Raw genomic sequence first — 12383 nt, 5'->3', positions numbered from 1 at the left:
GTTTATGACTCTGCTGATAGAAAGCCCCAAATCCTCACACTGTTTTAACTGATGTTTATTCAAATTGTGGGTTCAAAACTGATAACTCAGATTTCAATGTAACAAAAACAGAGTTGATAGAAAACTGGGTAACCCATCTTAGTCTTCGCCCAGGTCAAACTCACAACTATAAGCATGTTAATCGCTACCAGAATTATGATTTGTTGGTGGGCATTTTCAACTGCTTATCGCAGTGGTTTCCAACTTTTTTATTAAATTTCTCCCTTTGCTATTTTAGAACTGTATATTTCTCCATCAATATGCATAAAAACTATTTATTTGTTGGATCTCTGATAGAGATTCAACTGGTATTATGAGTCAGAAGGCAGTACTGCAGTAGCAATCAATATTAAAGAATATTAGTAGTTGTAGTATAGAAGAATACATATTTGTGATTTGCAATGTCACATAATGCAATATCAATAGGCTACATGTTGATACTAAATATCAAATCCTTACCAACAACTTTTCATAGTGTAAGATAAAGGGAAATAAGGTTATATTATACCACAATAATATTATTTTTAAATCAATACATTACGGTTCTCGTTTGCAGATTCCCACTTTAGCCATATGTTGTTAGGTTCCATCATTTTCACCTATGAGTTCACATATTGAACGAGGGTAATCTTCCATCAACGACTAGGATACGCCACCTTCTTCAGCGGGGAAGTTATGAGCACCCCCATTCCAGCGTTCCATTTCCCTCAAATTTAGGGAAATTCCCTACTAAATCGCGCTGGTCATTTAACGCCACCTTATGGAAATACGCTCATTGAGGAGCACATTGCATTTTTCCCAGTATGAAAAGTTATACTCTTATCAGACTGGCTGCTAATGCAAAAATGATATACATTCAGTAAATATTTTACAAATAACGACATTGTAAATGCTCAAAAGTGCGCATGCGACGATGACTCTTAAACTGGATGGTGCATTTATTCTAGGGGTTTTGAATCAACAACAACCAACGACTAACATACCACAACAACCTTGGATGTGGTGAAGGTAAACGTTCGTTTATTATAGGACTAGTCAATATGCTTTGGTATTGTTCTCTGCCAAACCTATTACAGTACCTGTGGAGCACACCTCTTTTCCTCTTTACCTTGATTGTGTTGCCTCGATATCTTTTATCGTTTCTGCCGACTGACCCACACGAACAATATTTTTAATCAAATAATATAATTCTATTATTGCAATTTATTTTTACTTTTAGTCACGACTTGCAGTATTACCTTTGATATATTAGATTGCTAACTCACACATAGAGTATATACTGTATTTTATTTCCATTTAATGCACATATGGGCCAGGAGACTTGGTGACCTAACCCAGGGGTTCTCAAACTTTTGGTGTTGCGGAGCCCTTGAAAAGGTTGACTATTATTCACGGAGCCCCAAAATAAATGTTAAAATTGTTACTTTCAGATTAATATTTCTGAGCAAGTTAAACGTACTTTACTTAATTTAAATGCTGAACCTTTTTTAATAGGGTTAATGCAAGTCATAAATAAATCTCAATTTCAAAGATAAATTATATATACTCTTACTAAAGCTGTAAATTTGACACTTGACAAACATATTAAACTAGGGGTCGAATCTTTTCCCTTTTGACATTTTCGGAAGGCCGCTAATAACGTGCGCGATTGCATTTTGTCACAATCACCGATAGTTTTCGTCAGCATGGCATGTTTTTAAACATCTTTACGCCGGTGTTTATTCTCCCTAAATCAAAAATTTTCTTTGGCATATACATGTATTGTTCCACAATGACGACGATAATTGCTTTTTTGTTCTCGTGGGGAATTATGAGTTTTATGTGAAAAACATGTTACCATATAGTCATCGGCGACGAAGTGCTAAAAATAATAATTAATAATAAAGAGGTAAATCCGCAACCCAAATTTCTTGATTGAAAAACGGCATTCTAAAATATTAAAACTTAAAATAAAAGATCACACTATATGTTTGGTTTTAGCAGACTCACGTCAGATTAAAAACGCTTTTATAGGCATTGTAAATCACAAAATTTGGTGTTATGTTAGGTTTTCTTCGGTTATTCATCGTATAGTAACTGCGAAATCGAAACACAGTCAATTGTGTGCGCGATTTATTTTTTTTTATTCTACCGACGGAGCCGCATGCATTAAAGTAAATTTTATTCGTTCGTATTTTGCCCAGATCTTGTGAGTTTTTGAACGGCGATATCTTGCTTAATTATAATCTCAAGTGCAAAAGAACAAATCAAGTTTGACAAATTCCAATATCGCAAAAATACGACTCCAATTTATTTATAGTTGGCAGTTTATCACGTATTTTATGATATTTTAGAATAGTATTCTTTCATTTCAGTAATCCTGATAGTAATCTCGAATGAAACGTGAGTAACTATGAGTACAATTGAAATATTACGACAAGACACTTTAACGGCCATGCATTGAATATTTTACGCAACAGAAATCTGGTTATCCGTTTTTTTATAATCGCAAAGAATGTTGCGCGGAAATTTCCGATTCAAATCCCCACCTCTTAAGAATCCTGGCTGCGCTCCAGCTTATAAATAATGTCATTTTTTAATTCCGCATCTTTGCCATTTTTCGAGGCTATATTGTTGTCAAATTTTATCAAAGCTGTTATTGCTTCTTTGAGCAGTTACAAAATTAGCCAAGTCATTATTGTAAAAAGTCATCGAATAGCTCGCGGAGCCCCTGGGTTTCTCTCGCGGAGCCCTGGGGCTCCGTACGGAGCACTTTGAGAACCTATGACCTAACCGGTCTTGCATACTGACCCTCACAAATGATGATCAACCAATTATTGTTATTGAAATATTTACTGTTTATTTGAATCTATCATAGTGTTGTCTTTGTTTGTGATAATAAAATCTCTCTTCTCTCTCTCTCTCTGTCTCTCTCAACACGATGTAAACGTCAGACTTGCTTTTCCTGACGTCCAATTGCGTCATGATGACCACCATTACTTAGCTGATGTCCTGTTGTTCTTATGTCTGTATGTATGTCTGGTTTTGTCTATCTAATTTCAACGTGTAGGCGTTTTTAGGCGTTGTTTTCATTATTATATATCGTATACTTTGATATGAACGTTCACGTGTTGCACAAAATCATTTTCGCTCGCAACGCTCCGACAGGCGCTTTGTCTAATCGTCGAGAAAGCGAGAGTATAGTTGACATTGACAAGGTCACGCCGCTTACCAGTGGTTCAGTGTTTATTCCTCTCCAGCTTTTGTAGCGCGAAGAGGGGCAGAAGGGAGTGATGGGATTTACTGTTTCATCGACCAGAATAAGACAGTCACCTGTTAAATAACTCACAACTTACCGGTACCCGTAATATTGCGTTTTGGCGTTACATTGAATAAGTAGACGAAAATGAATATTAAAAGCCATGAAATGGTGTCTCAGATTTTGGATTTTCCTTCTTATGAAAGTGATATAGTCTTAAGATGAGTTATCAAAATATTTTGCACGTCATAGCTAAGCCTTATTTTCAATCAGACTTAACTAAACTGAAAAAGTCTGTCGGCATGATTAGTGTTCAAAATCAGCTGAACATGTGATAAGCAGCCTGAAAGTTCAAACATTGTGCAGTCTGACAGTTGTAATTTGTGAAAGTTACGTTATGGTATGTAAAAATAACTAATATCTGAATATATATGTAATGAATTCATTTTTAGCCTGGTGTAGTTATATGTAACTAGTCTAAAGCTAATGAACTACTGAACTAAGAAAAATGACAGAATGATGCAGCGTTGGGGCTTATAACACTGCAGAGGACTGCTTATATTCTGACTATTCATAACTAAGCTTGAATTGTATTGGAATATTATCCCGCCATGTTTTCAGTGGTGGCATATGGAAGAGTATTTGCAAGAGCGATTGCTAACACACTCGCACAAGGCGATTTAGATTATCTTCCAATTGTGTCATCCTGGCCTATGCGATTCACTTCACGATTTTTTACTTCGCAGCCATCAATCGGTAAGTTACTTCATATGGTTGTTGTGTCTAGTTGAATTTGTCATACGGAAGATGGAAAAAGTGCAACACTAATCGTTGAAAGCTTTTAATTGATAACCAAATGTCGTTCAAAATTTTTTCCGGCTTGTGATGAAATGTAGACAAATTTATACATGTTATTTTGTTACCAAACAGCGGGCTCGTTTAGCATGGTCTATCTAACAGTAAATCCAACCAATTGGGATTATTTTTGGTGTTGAAAATTATGTAAAAACTACTCATTCATTTCTTATACCTATTGAAACATTATTTTGTCATTTCACTTACTAACTGTGCAAAACTATATGGTTTGGAATTCATCAAAAAAAATATTCTCTCTATTTATGAGTAGAAGAAATTGTAAAGCAAAGACCAAGCTCTCGGAAGGTTTATTGCTATTGTTTAAACTGTCCCAGATAAATAAAAAACTTCACAAATATAATGTAAATTGTATTTAATTTCAGCCAATGTACACAAGCCTTATCCATGTCACCTGGTATCAGCTGTTTGCGGATTTTCAAAACTAGATTCTCCAACTAGAAATCTAAGTCCGGCATCAAAACCTGCCAGTGCTGCCTTATTAGATAAAAGATTATATGGAGACGATGCCTGCTTTGTTGCCAAACATAACTCTACTGATGTATTAGGTAAGCGAAGGCAAGATTGAAGCAAAAGACTTGTTATCAAAAAAATGATCCAACTATGTTTGCGGGCCAAATCCGTAATTCAATCTCAATCCGTTTGGTAATTCAATCTGGCCCGCTTGATGCTGCCACAACCAAAATGAAACCAAATTTTATGTTTTAGCCAAAAATAGCTCAAGTAATTTGTTGAAATAGTGATTAAATTTAGTTTTGGGACGAGGCTTATTGTTTTCCACTCATGCTTTTGTACCACTATTGTTCATGAAACGTAACTTGTTACGTCACACACATGATTCAGATCAATGGACTTGATAATGGAGGAAGCTGTAACCCACAACCTGATACCCTACAACAGTGAGGAGTCCAGTAATCCTCTCGCATACAATTAACCCTCACGGCCAACAGGGTTTTGATGTCAGATGTCTTTGTTTATTTTTTTATTTCATTCACTGTGAAAGCCTGATAAGATTATTGAAAATAATATAATTTATATAAATATTTTTTTCACAGGTGTGGCAGATGGTGTTGGAGGATGGAGAGCATATGGTGTTGACCCATCTATGTTTTCTCGAAAATTGATGGAAACTTGTGAAACTTTGGTTAGAATGGGTAAATTTGTGCCAAGCGATCCCGTTGATTTATTAGCGATGGGATTTCAAGAGATGTCTGAAAACAAAGTCAATTTAGTAGGTATGTTGAAATTAGGTTTTCATTTGTTTTTAACCATCATCAGTTTCTATTTTTTATGGCGCGATTTTAATAATAAGCGATTTTTTTTTTGGTCGCAATCATACTGTAAAATTTAAATGCTCTATTTTTCTTTTACCTTGACTGTTTTTAGTTTGTCTTCTCATGGCACGCCTGCATGTCGTCCACCTTCAACAGCAGCTATTCCAGCTATCTTATTTTGTTTGCTTAGGTAGCTTCATTTTGGGGGTTTTGTAATAGACTGGTTGTTCATTACATGAAAAGTCCTATCATAGAAAATGCCATTCTTTTACTAGGCAGTTTATCAATGAACATGCCTTTCAAAATAAAATCTGTAACTTTAATTTTTACTTTATTGAGATCAAAGATCAGTGAACACTCGACCATTGAAAAATAATTTGGTTTAATAGAAAGTTCTATAATTTAATTTATATGGAAGCTTCAGATTGGTTGTTGCATGTAAATGTAGGCTTTGAAAATTCATCATCGATCGAAGTATAATCAATCAATATATTAGTCATGCTGGTGCTAGTTAATTATAGCATGTACCTTGTACCGGTAATGACATGACTTCTCACAAGACAAGTGTTTCACTGTATTGTATACAAAACGTGAATTTTTAGAGAGTATTAGAAAATTACAACTCAGTTTCTAAGAATTATTTTGGTTTGCTTTTGTTTTCTTGAAATTGCGCAATATGGGATTGAATATTCATATCCATCCATGGTTACCATTGGCTCAAAACTCAAAACCATCCCAAATATGTTATTTATCACAAACACAAACGATGATTTGCTACAGAAATAATTTCTCATTGTTCGAAACATCGCAACTCATTCATCTTACTTGCAGAAGTGTTTTTGACAGTTCAGCATAAGATGAAAGAAGGTACCCTTCACTGGCAATTACTTTGTTAGAAAATAATATGAAAGCATAGGTTTAGAATTGAACAAAAATTTTCAACACATAGGATTGAAAATATGAATGGATAAAACTCTATCCAATATAAGGGTGTATGTGTATATTCCTCAATGTGCTGTTTATCTCATTGCTGGAAATAAGACCAACATAGGGACCTCATGGAAGCTCTGATTAACCACCAAATTACCTTTAATGCTACAGTGATTTTCTCTATTTTTTAATTAATTCCTCATATACTACCATGTGGGCATCTGTTCCTTTTTGAATACCAATCTAATACCATATGCCAGATCCTATTGTTATTTTACGCCTGAATTCTAATAGTTTGGCTGCAATTTAATGGATTGAGATTAAATTGATTTAATATGCTCATTGTAGCATGCTTTACTTATATTAGTACCTCCCCCTAATGTTCTTTCTCAAGACAAAATAGCATTTTATTGAACATATATGGTGCCACTGGTATATGATTTCACCTGCTTGAAAGTTGATCTCAATCGCATAAAGACATTCCCATAGAATTCATTTCCTAACCGTAACTAAAATCACCGTGATCGCATACCAAAGTAGTACCGATGTAATTTTACATCACAATTGTATGTAAATTATTTTTATTTGAAATGTTGAAGCAAAAATGCATGTGATGAATTGGATATTTAAATGCATTCAAAATTAATTATAGGTAGTTTAATCAATATACTTCTCATATACCGGTAACTTCAAATTAGTGTAGAAAATTGTGAACCAACCAATGCATTCTTAACTTCCCCTACATAAAAATCCTGTCTTATAAATATGTAATGATATATGTGATAATAATAATATGCTTGTTCTCTTAAGAATAAGTCCTATTTAGAGTATTCATTAGAAATCTTATACTTGAAAATTCTCGGAATGACTTTAAATTATCTTTTATTTATTAACTCTGTCGGTGTTATGGCCTCTTATATATATCTCTGTGTTTTCTTGTTGTCTGGTATATGTATATTGCGCATGCGGATAATCGAGTTTTCGAAATTAAACTTGTGCTGTTGTAACTTGAAGTTGAAGCTTCATAAATATTGAATGTGAATATGTACTGGTACTTGAACATTGCCTGCTGTGAATTCCAATTCTTATTACATTATATAATATGTAAACCTTAAATAAAATCTCAGTCAATTACTCAATCTATTGTAATGCTGTGTGTAGATGTAAGTAATGTGATGTGACAAAGGAATGTCCAAATAATGAATATTGCGCTATTCTGAATACATTCTGAAAAAATATTTTCAAATATGGAAAATGGAATGCATTCTGAATCAAGGGCAAGTTCATAAATCACTATATCTTCATGTTGAACACATCTAAAACGACGCAAATATAAGGTCATCGTTTTCTCTGTGTTGTTGTTACCAGTTGAGATATTGCATGTTTTGATCTGCTTGTCTGACGGCTTAAGATTCTTAATTTCAAACAAAATGTTCTAAATTATTCCTTACTCAAAGAGTTACTATATTGAATTTATGAGTTTTGAATGTATTCAGATATTCGATTCGTTTTGAATATCCCTGGTATTTAACATCATATACACAATTCAAAATAAATTAGCCATAGGCCTATTTATAATCAGTTTATATGCATGTTTATTGATCATATTAACATCGTCCATATACAGGTAGCAGTACAGCTTGTATAGTTATGTTGGATCGCTTGAAGAAAACGCTTCACGCAGCAAATCTCGGAGATTCAGGATTCATGGTTGTTAGGAAAGGGAAAATTATTCATCGATCAACTGAACAACAACATTTTTTTAATTCTCCTTTCCAACTTTCGATTCCGCCTGTTGATAGAAGGGGAGAGGTTCATAGTGACATGTGAGTTTGGGGGCATTTTTGCCTGATTTTCATTTTTAAAAGTTATTTTTGGTATTGGATTCAGTGGTCTAATCATATATATCATTTTTATTGGTCAATGGCAAAATATATATTAGTACTGCTGCAAGTCGCGAGTTCCGTTGCGAAAAGCCAACAAATGAAAATAAAAGAACAAATGCATTATGGTTAAACAATTGAACAAATTGCTGTCAATTTACTTAAATTACTCTATTTACCGACAACTTTTGACTATGATTTCGTTTACATGTATAACTCAAGTGTCCAACACCAAAGAATGATCACCAGCGGAACAAAATTTTAAATTAATGTAGCCATCATAAATAGCATCTAGCAAAGTACCCCCAGAGAACCCATTATGTGGCCCATTGAAGGGCCAAGGACCCAGTTTGAGAAACCCCATTACCCCAGTTTAAAAAAAAAAATTAGATGTCTTTATCTGACTTTACACCCATTCATGCTAATATTGTTTATTGTTTTGTAGGGTCGAGTTACTGTAATGTGTTACTTTTTGTTCGTCTGAATTCATAATAATAGAACGCTGATTAAGTTTTAAAATTCAATTTCTTTGAATCGTCTAGGCATCTTTTATATAAACATATAGCATGGCTAATAATATAATGTTTCTTCCTACATATGCGATGTAGCATAAACTCTTGTGAATATTTCAGCCCATTATTTGTGTTTTCATTCATTTTTTAGGCCTGAAGATGCCGCAGTATCAAGCTTTCAAATTGAACTAGGAGATATAATTTTAACAGCCACTGACGGTCTATTCGATAATATGGATGATCATCTTATACTAAGAGAATTATCCAGCATGAGGGTAAGAGTTTGAGAAAACTTGAAAATTGATCTAAAAATAGGAAAAGCTGAGTATAATAAGTTGTATCTTGTGTAAAATTTCTCTAATATGGATTGCAAGTTGAATGTATTGCCAGGGATCGTAGTGAGAACAAAATCAAAATTGCTCTTATTTGAAATGTTCAATGCGAACTATTTTTTGTCCCTTTTGTCCCGCTAATCGGAAAAATGGGTCAATGTGTTATTACCTCGTATTTTGCTGTAAGAGAGGACCGACTTGTTACTGTTGGCTAGTGTTCTATTGGCTAGTATTCCCATTTTGTGCACAATTATGACCATTTCCAATAATATGTTCTTTACAATATCTAAAAGCAATCTGATATCTATCAATCTTTATTCCGCAGGATTTTAAATATGAAACTCTCAAGGACACGGCAACAAAAATTGCAAAACAAGCACACAAACTTTCGTTCGACCCTGATTATTCATCACCATTTGCGAAACAAGCCAAGGAAAATGGTTATGACGTCACAGGTACGCATACGACTCGTGTGTAATATTGTACTTTCCTGCACGAGGCATGTCTTATCTATGGATCATGCTCGATTATAAAAAATTGCTCAAAAGTAAAACCAGGAAGTGATTAGTCATTTCATAATAGAAAGAAATATGTGGTACTTTGATGTCCTATTATTATGATATAGAGATAGATGTATGAGTAATCTTGATTAATATTTTCCTCGTCATAAATATCATATTACCGGTGTTCAAGCCGGCTAAAATATGATCATGTATCTTCCAACTGAAATGTCAAATCATTCTAGCCATGTAATACAGTTTGAACCAGAGTAGGCTGTTATTACATTGAGTTACATACGGGTAACCTAAATTTGTGCTTACAAAAAATATGACTGCGGTTCATATTATTTCGGATACTTTTTAATATTAATACTTACTAACTAATACTGATCATAACAGATTGGTTATTTAGGGTTCAAGTGCTATTGTCGATCTCAAGATTATAACTTCGTCCTGAGTGAATGAAATTGATTTGACTAATTTGGCCAAATTCCCGAACCAAGTAGTATAGATCTCTATGTAGTAATGGTTGATATTCAAGAACCATGAATTGAATTTGTAATGATTTACTTGATGATTGCTTCATTTCCTGCTTCCTGGAAAATGACCTCTATTCTCCATTATTTGAATATCTGGCTATGAATTGATTTTTCTTTTTTTAGGTGGAAAGCCGGATGATATCACAGTATTATTGTCATTGGTAAGTGCGGGCTGATGAGTTGCAATATATTAATTGAAAATGGATGTTGCACCCAAAATGCGGATTTTTTTCTACCAAACTTGGAGCCCTTTTTGCATCTGATCAATGTTCCAGTGAAGATTATACTGAAAATAGAGTTGTACTAGTAGCAAGATATTTAAATTAAGTAGACAATCTTGATATAAATTGGCGGCCAATGAATTTCAGTCCATGCATCTCAAACAAATAACTGGCCAACTAATCTCATACCCTACGTGGACTGATAACTGGACAAGATGACGTGGTTCGCCATATTCAAGCCGTCTTACCGCCTTTCCTCTGTCTGGGATAAATATGTAAATCCTATCTTATTCAAGTCAGAATGGACATAATAAATTTCAAAAATCTGTCGATTACTAGTAAATATAAACAATAAACACAAGAAAAAAGCAGTCCGCTTAAAACAAAATGTGGCCCATTCTGACCTATACAACAATAGGCATTTTGATGAAAAGTTTTTGGTACTTATCTAATCTCAAGTATGGATCAAGCTGAGTAGTTATTTTACTGTCACTGTGATTTACTTTACATTCTCTCAATGTTTGCTTTACTTTGTAACATAACTAACTCATTGAAGGTATTGTCAGTCGATGATGGTTTACGAGTTTTTTTCCATTTTTTTTTTGTCTGTTGATTTTAACCAAGCACTAACCTGTAAACCAAATTGCAAATAACTTATCTTAGTGTTATATACTAAGAATAGGTGACTAAAGATTTATTTTTGTCCCGAGAATGCACCCCTAGCAGTACGTCCTCCAGCTTTTCATTTTAGGGGAGTGTTTCCAAATATAAGAGGTGGTAGATATTTTGTTATTAGTAATAAAACTATGTGTTATGCATTGGACTGGTAATCTGTACCGACACATAAACCATTTTCTGAATATCCAGATAGGATTTTACTAGTTAAGAATTAGTATTACGTTAAGTGTAATGTCATACCTCAAAATTATGGGGCTCACCCCCTATAAGGAAGGGGTGCAGAGAGGTCACTGTCCCCTATTCTCTATCATATAGCAGCAACCAATTTTCAACGAAAAAGAATTTCTTTGTGTGATGTTACAAGTTTGCTAATTTGTGTAGTTTTGGCTTTGTACTTAATGTCAGTTAACAATATTATTTTCAAAAGTGATTGCTATGTGAAATCTTTGTGGTATTACTGTCCAATTCTGGTATAATGGTGGTTACACACACTGTATACAGACAATTGTGTATGCGCATATCCTTACAGTATGCTGCCAATAATATACCGAAATCCTCAGTTTTATCAAGTGAAACCTATCAAGGTGTTTGTTGAAACGGTATCTTTGCCAAGAGTTGTAACCAATAACAGACTTTGCTGGTCTTGTAGCTCCAAAAACATGATTGGGTCCGCTGACTTTTAAACATTGTGAACCTCCTGAATCCAAAACCAGTTTCTTCCATGGAGTGTGTTCTTAACATGTGTAATGTAGCATTAAAACTACAACATTTCGTGGTTGGATTCCACATTGATTCGACTTGTTTAGTAAATATAACTATTATCTGCTATCTTTGCTTAAGTGTTTTTTTTTTAATTCGTTTGTGTTTTGATTATTGGAGGATATTTTGACGTCTCCACTAGTGTACATTGTGTCCAATCTTGAGAATGTAACAGTTAGATTTTTATAACAAGAGTTGTAACTTTTTTGAATCCCATTGCAGGGGGTTTGACATTACTTCGAAAAAGGGTTTTGTGACTGGATCTTCAAAAAAATGCCCATTCAGTAAATGAATTGATTGAGCCGCTTTTTGTAACCTCCATTCTTTGGGCAAAACCTAATTCAAAAGTTGCAGAGCTTATTTCTCCTTATGTTATCCTTCAATCATTTCATACCTTTACCGGATTCTTGCGGACTTGATTTTCCTTTATTTATATTGTTAATAAAATTTGTACAACACGTAGAAGTTCATTGCTCTAAATAGTTCTGATGGGTCATACCATATCACTATCGTCCTAACCCCATCCTTGTGAGATGAAATTTAAAGTGCTGTTTAAATGTGTAGTTCAGCAATAAAACGTCAGGGTCAACAAGCGCTTCGTATAA

The 12383-nt window shown here is 34.1% G+C and overlaps 1 protein-coding gene across 1 annotated transcript; it reads left to right on the top strand.

The window, feature by feature from the left end:
- Positions 1–3714: 3714 nt before the first annotated feature.
- Positions 3715–12236, top strand: LOC120334694 (protein phosphatase PTC7 homolog). The gene is made up of 7 exons (XM_039402201.2): positions 3715–4033; positions 4516–4698; positions 5206–5385; positions 7982–8180; positions 8901–9024; positions 9407–9536; positions 10244–12236. Exons 1-7 carry the CDS (start codon positions 3889–3891, stop codon positions 10294–10296), a joined length of 1014 nt encoding a protein of 337 aa, XP_039258135.2. The 5' UTR covers positions 3715–3888; the 3' UTR covers positions 10297–12236.
- Positions 12237–12383: the final 147 nt, after the last annotated feature.

Source organism: Styela clava, chromosome 15, assembly GCF_964204865.1.
Source record: "Styela clava chromosome 15, kaStyClav1.hap1.2, whole genome shotgun sequence".
Lineage (NCBI taxonomy): Eukaryota > Metazoa > Chordata > Ascidiacea > Stolidobranchia > Styelidae > Styela > Styela clava.
Note: the sequence above shows the minus strand (reverse complement) of the source record. Positions and strands in the feature narration are given on the sequence as shown.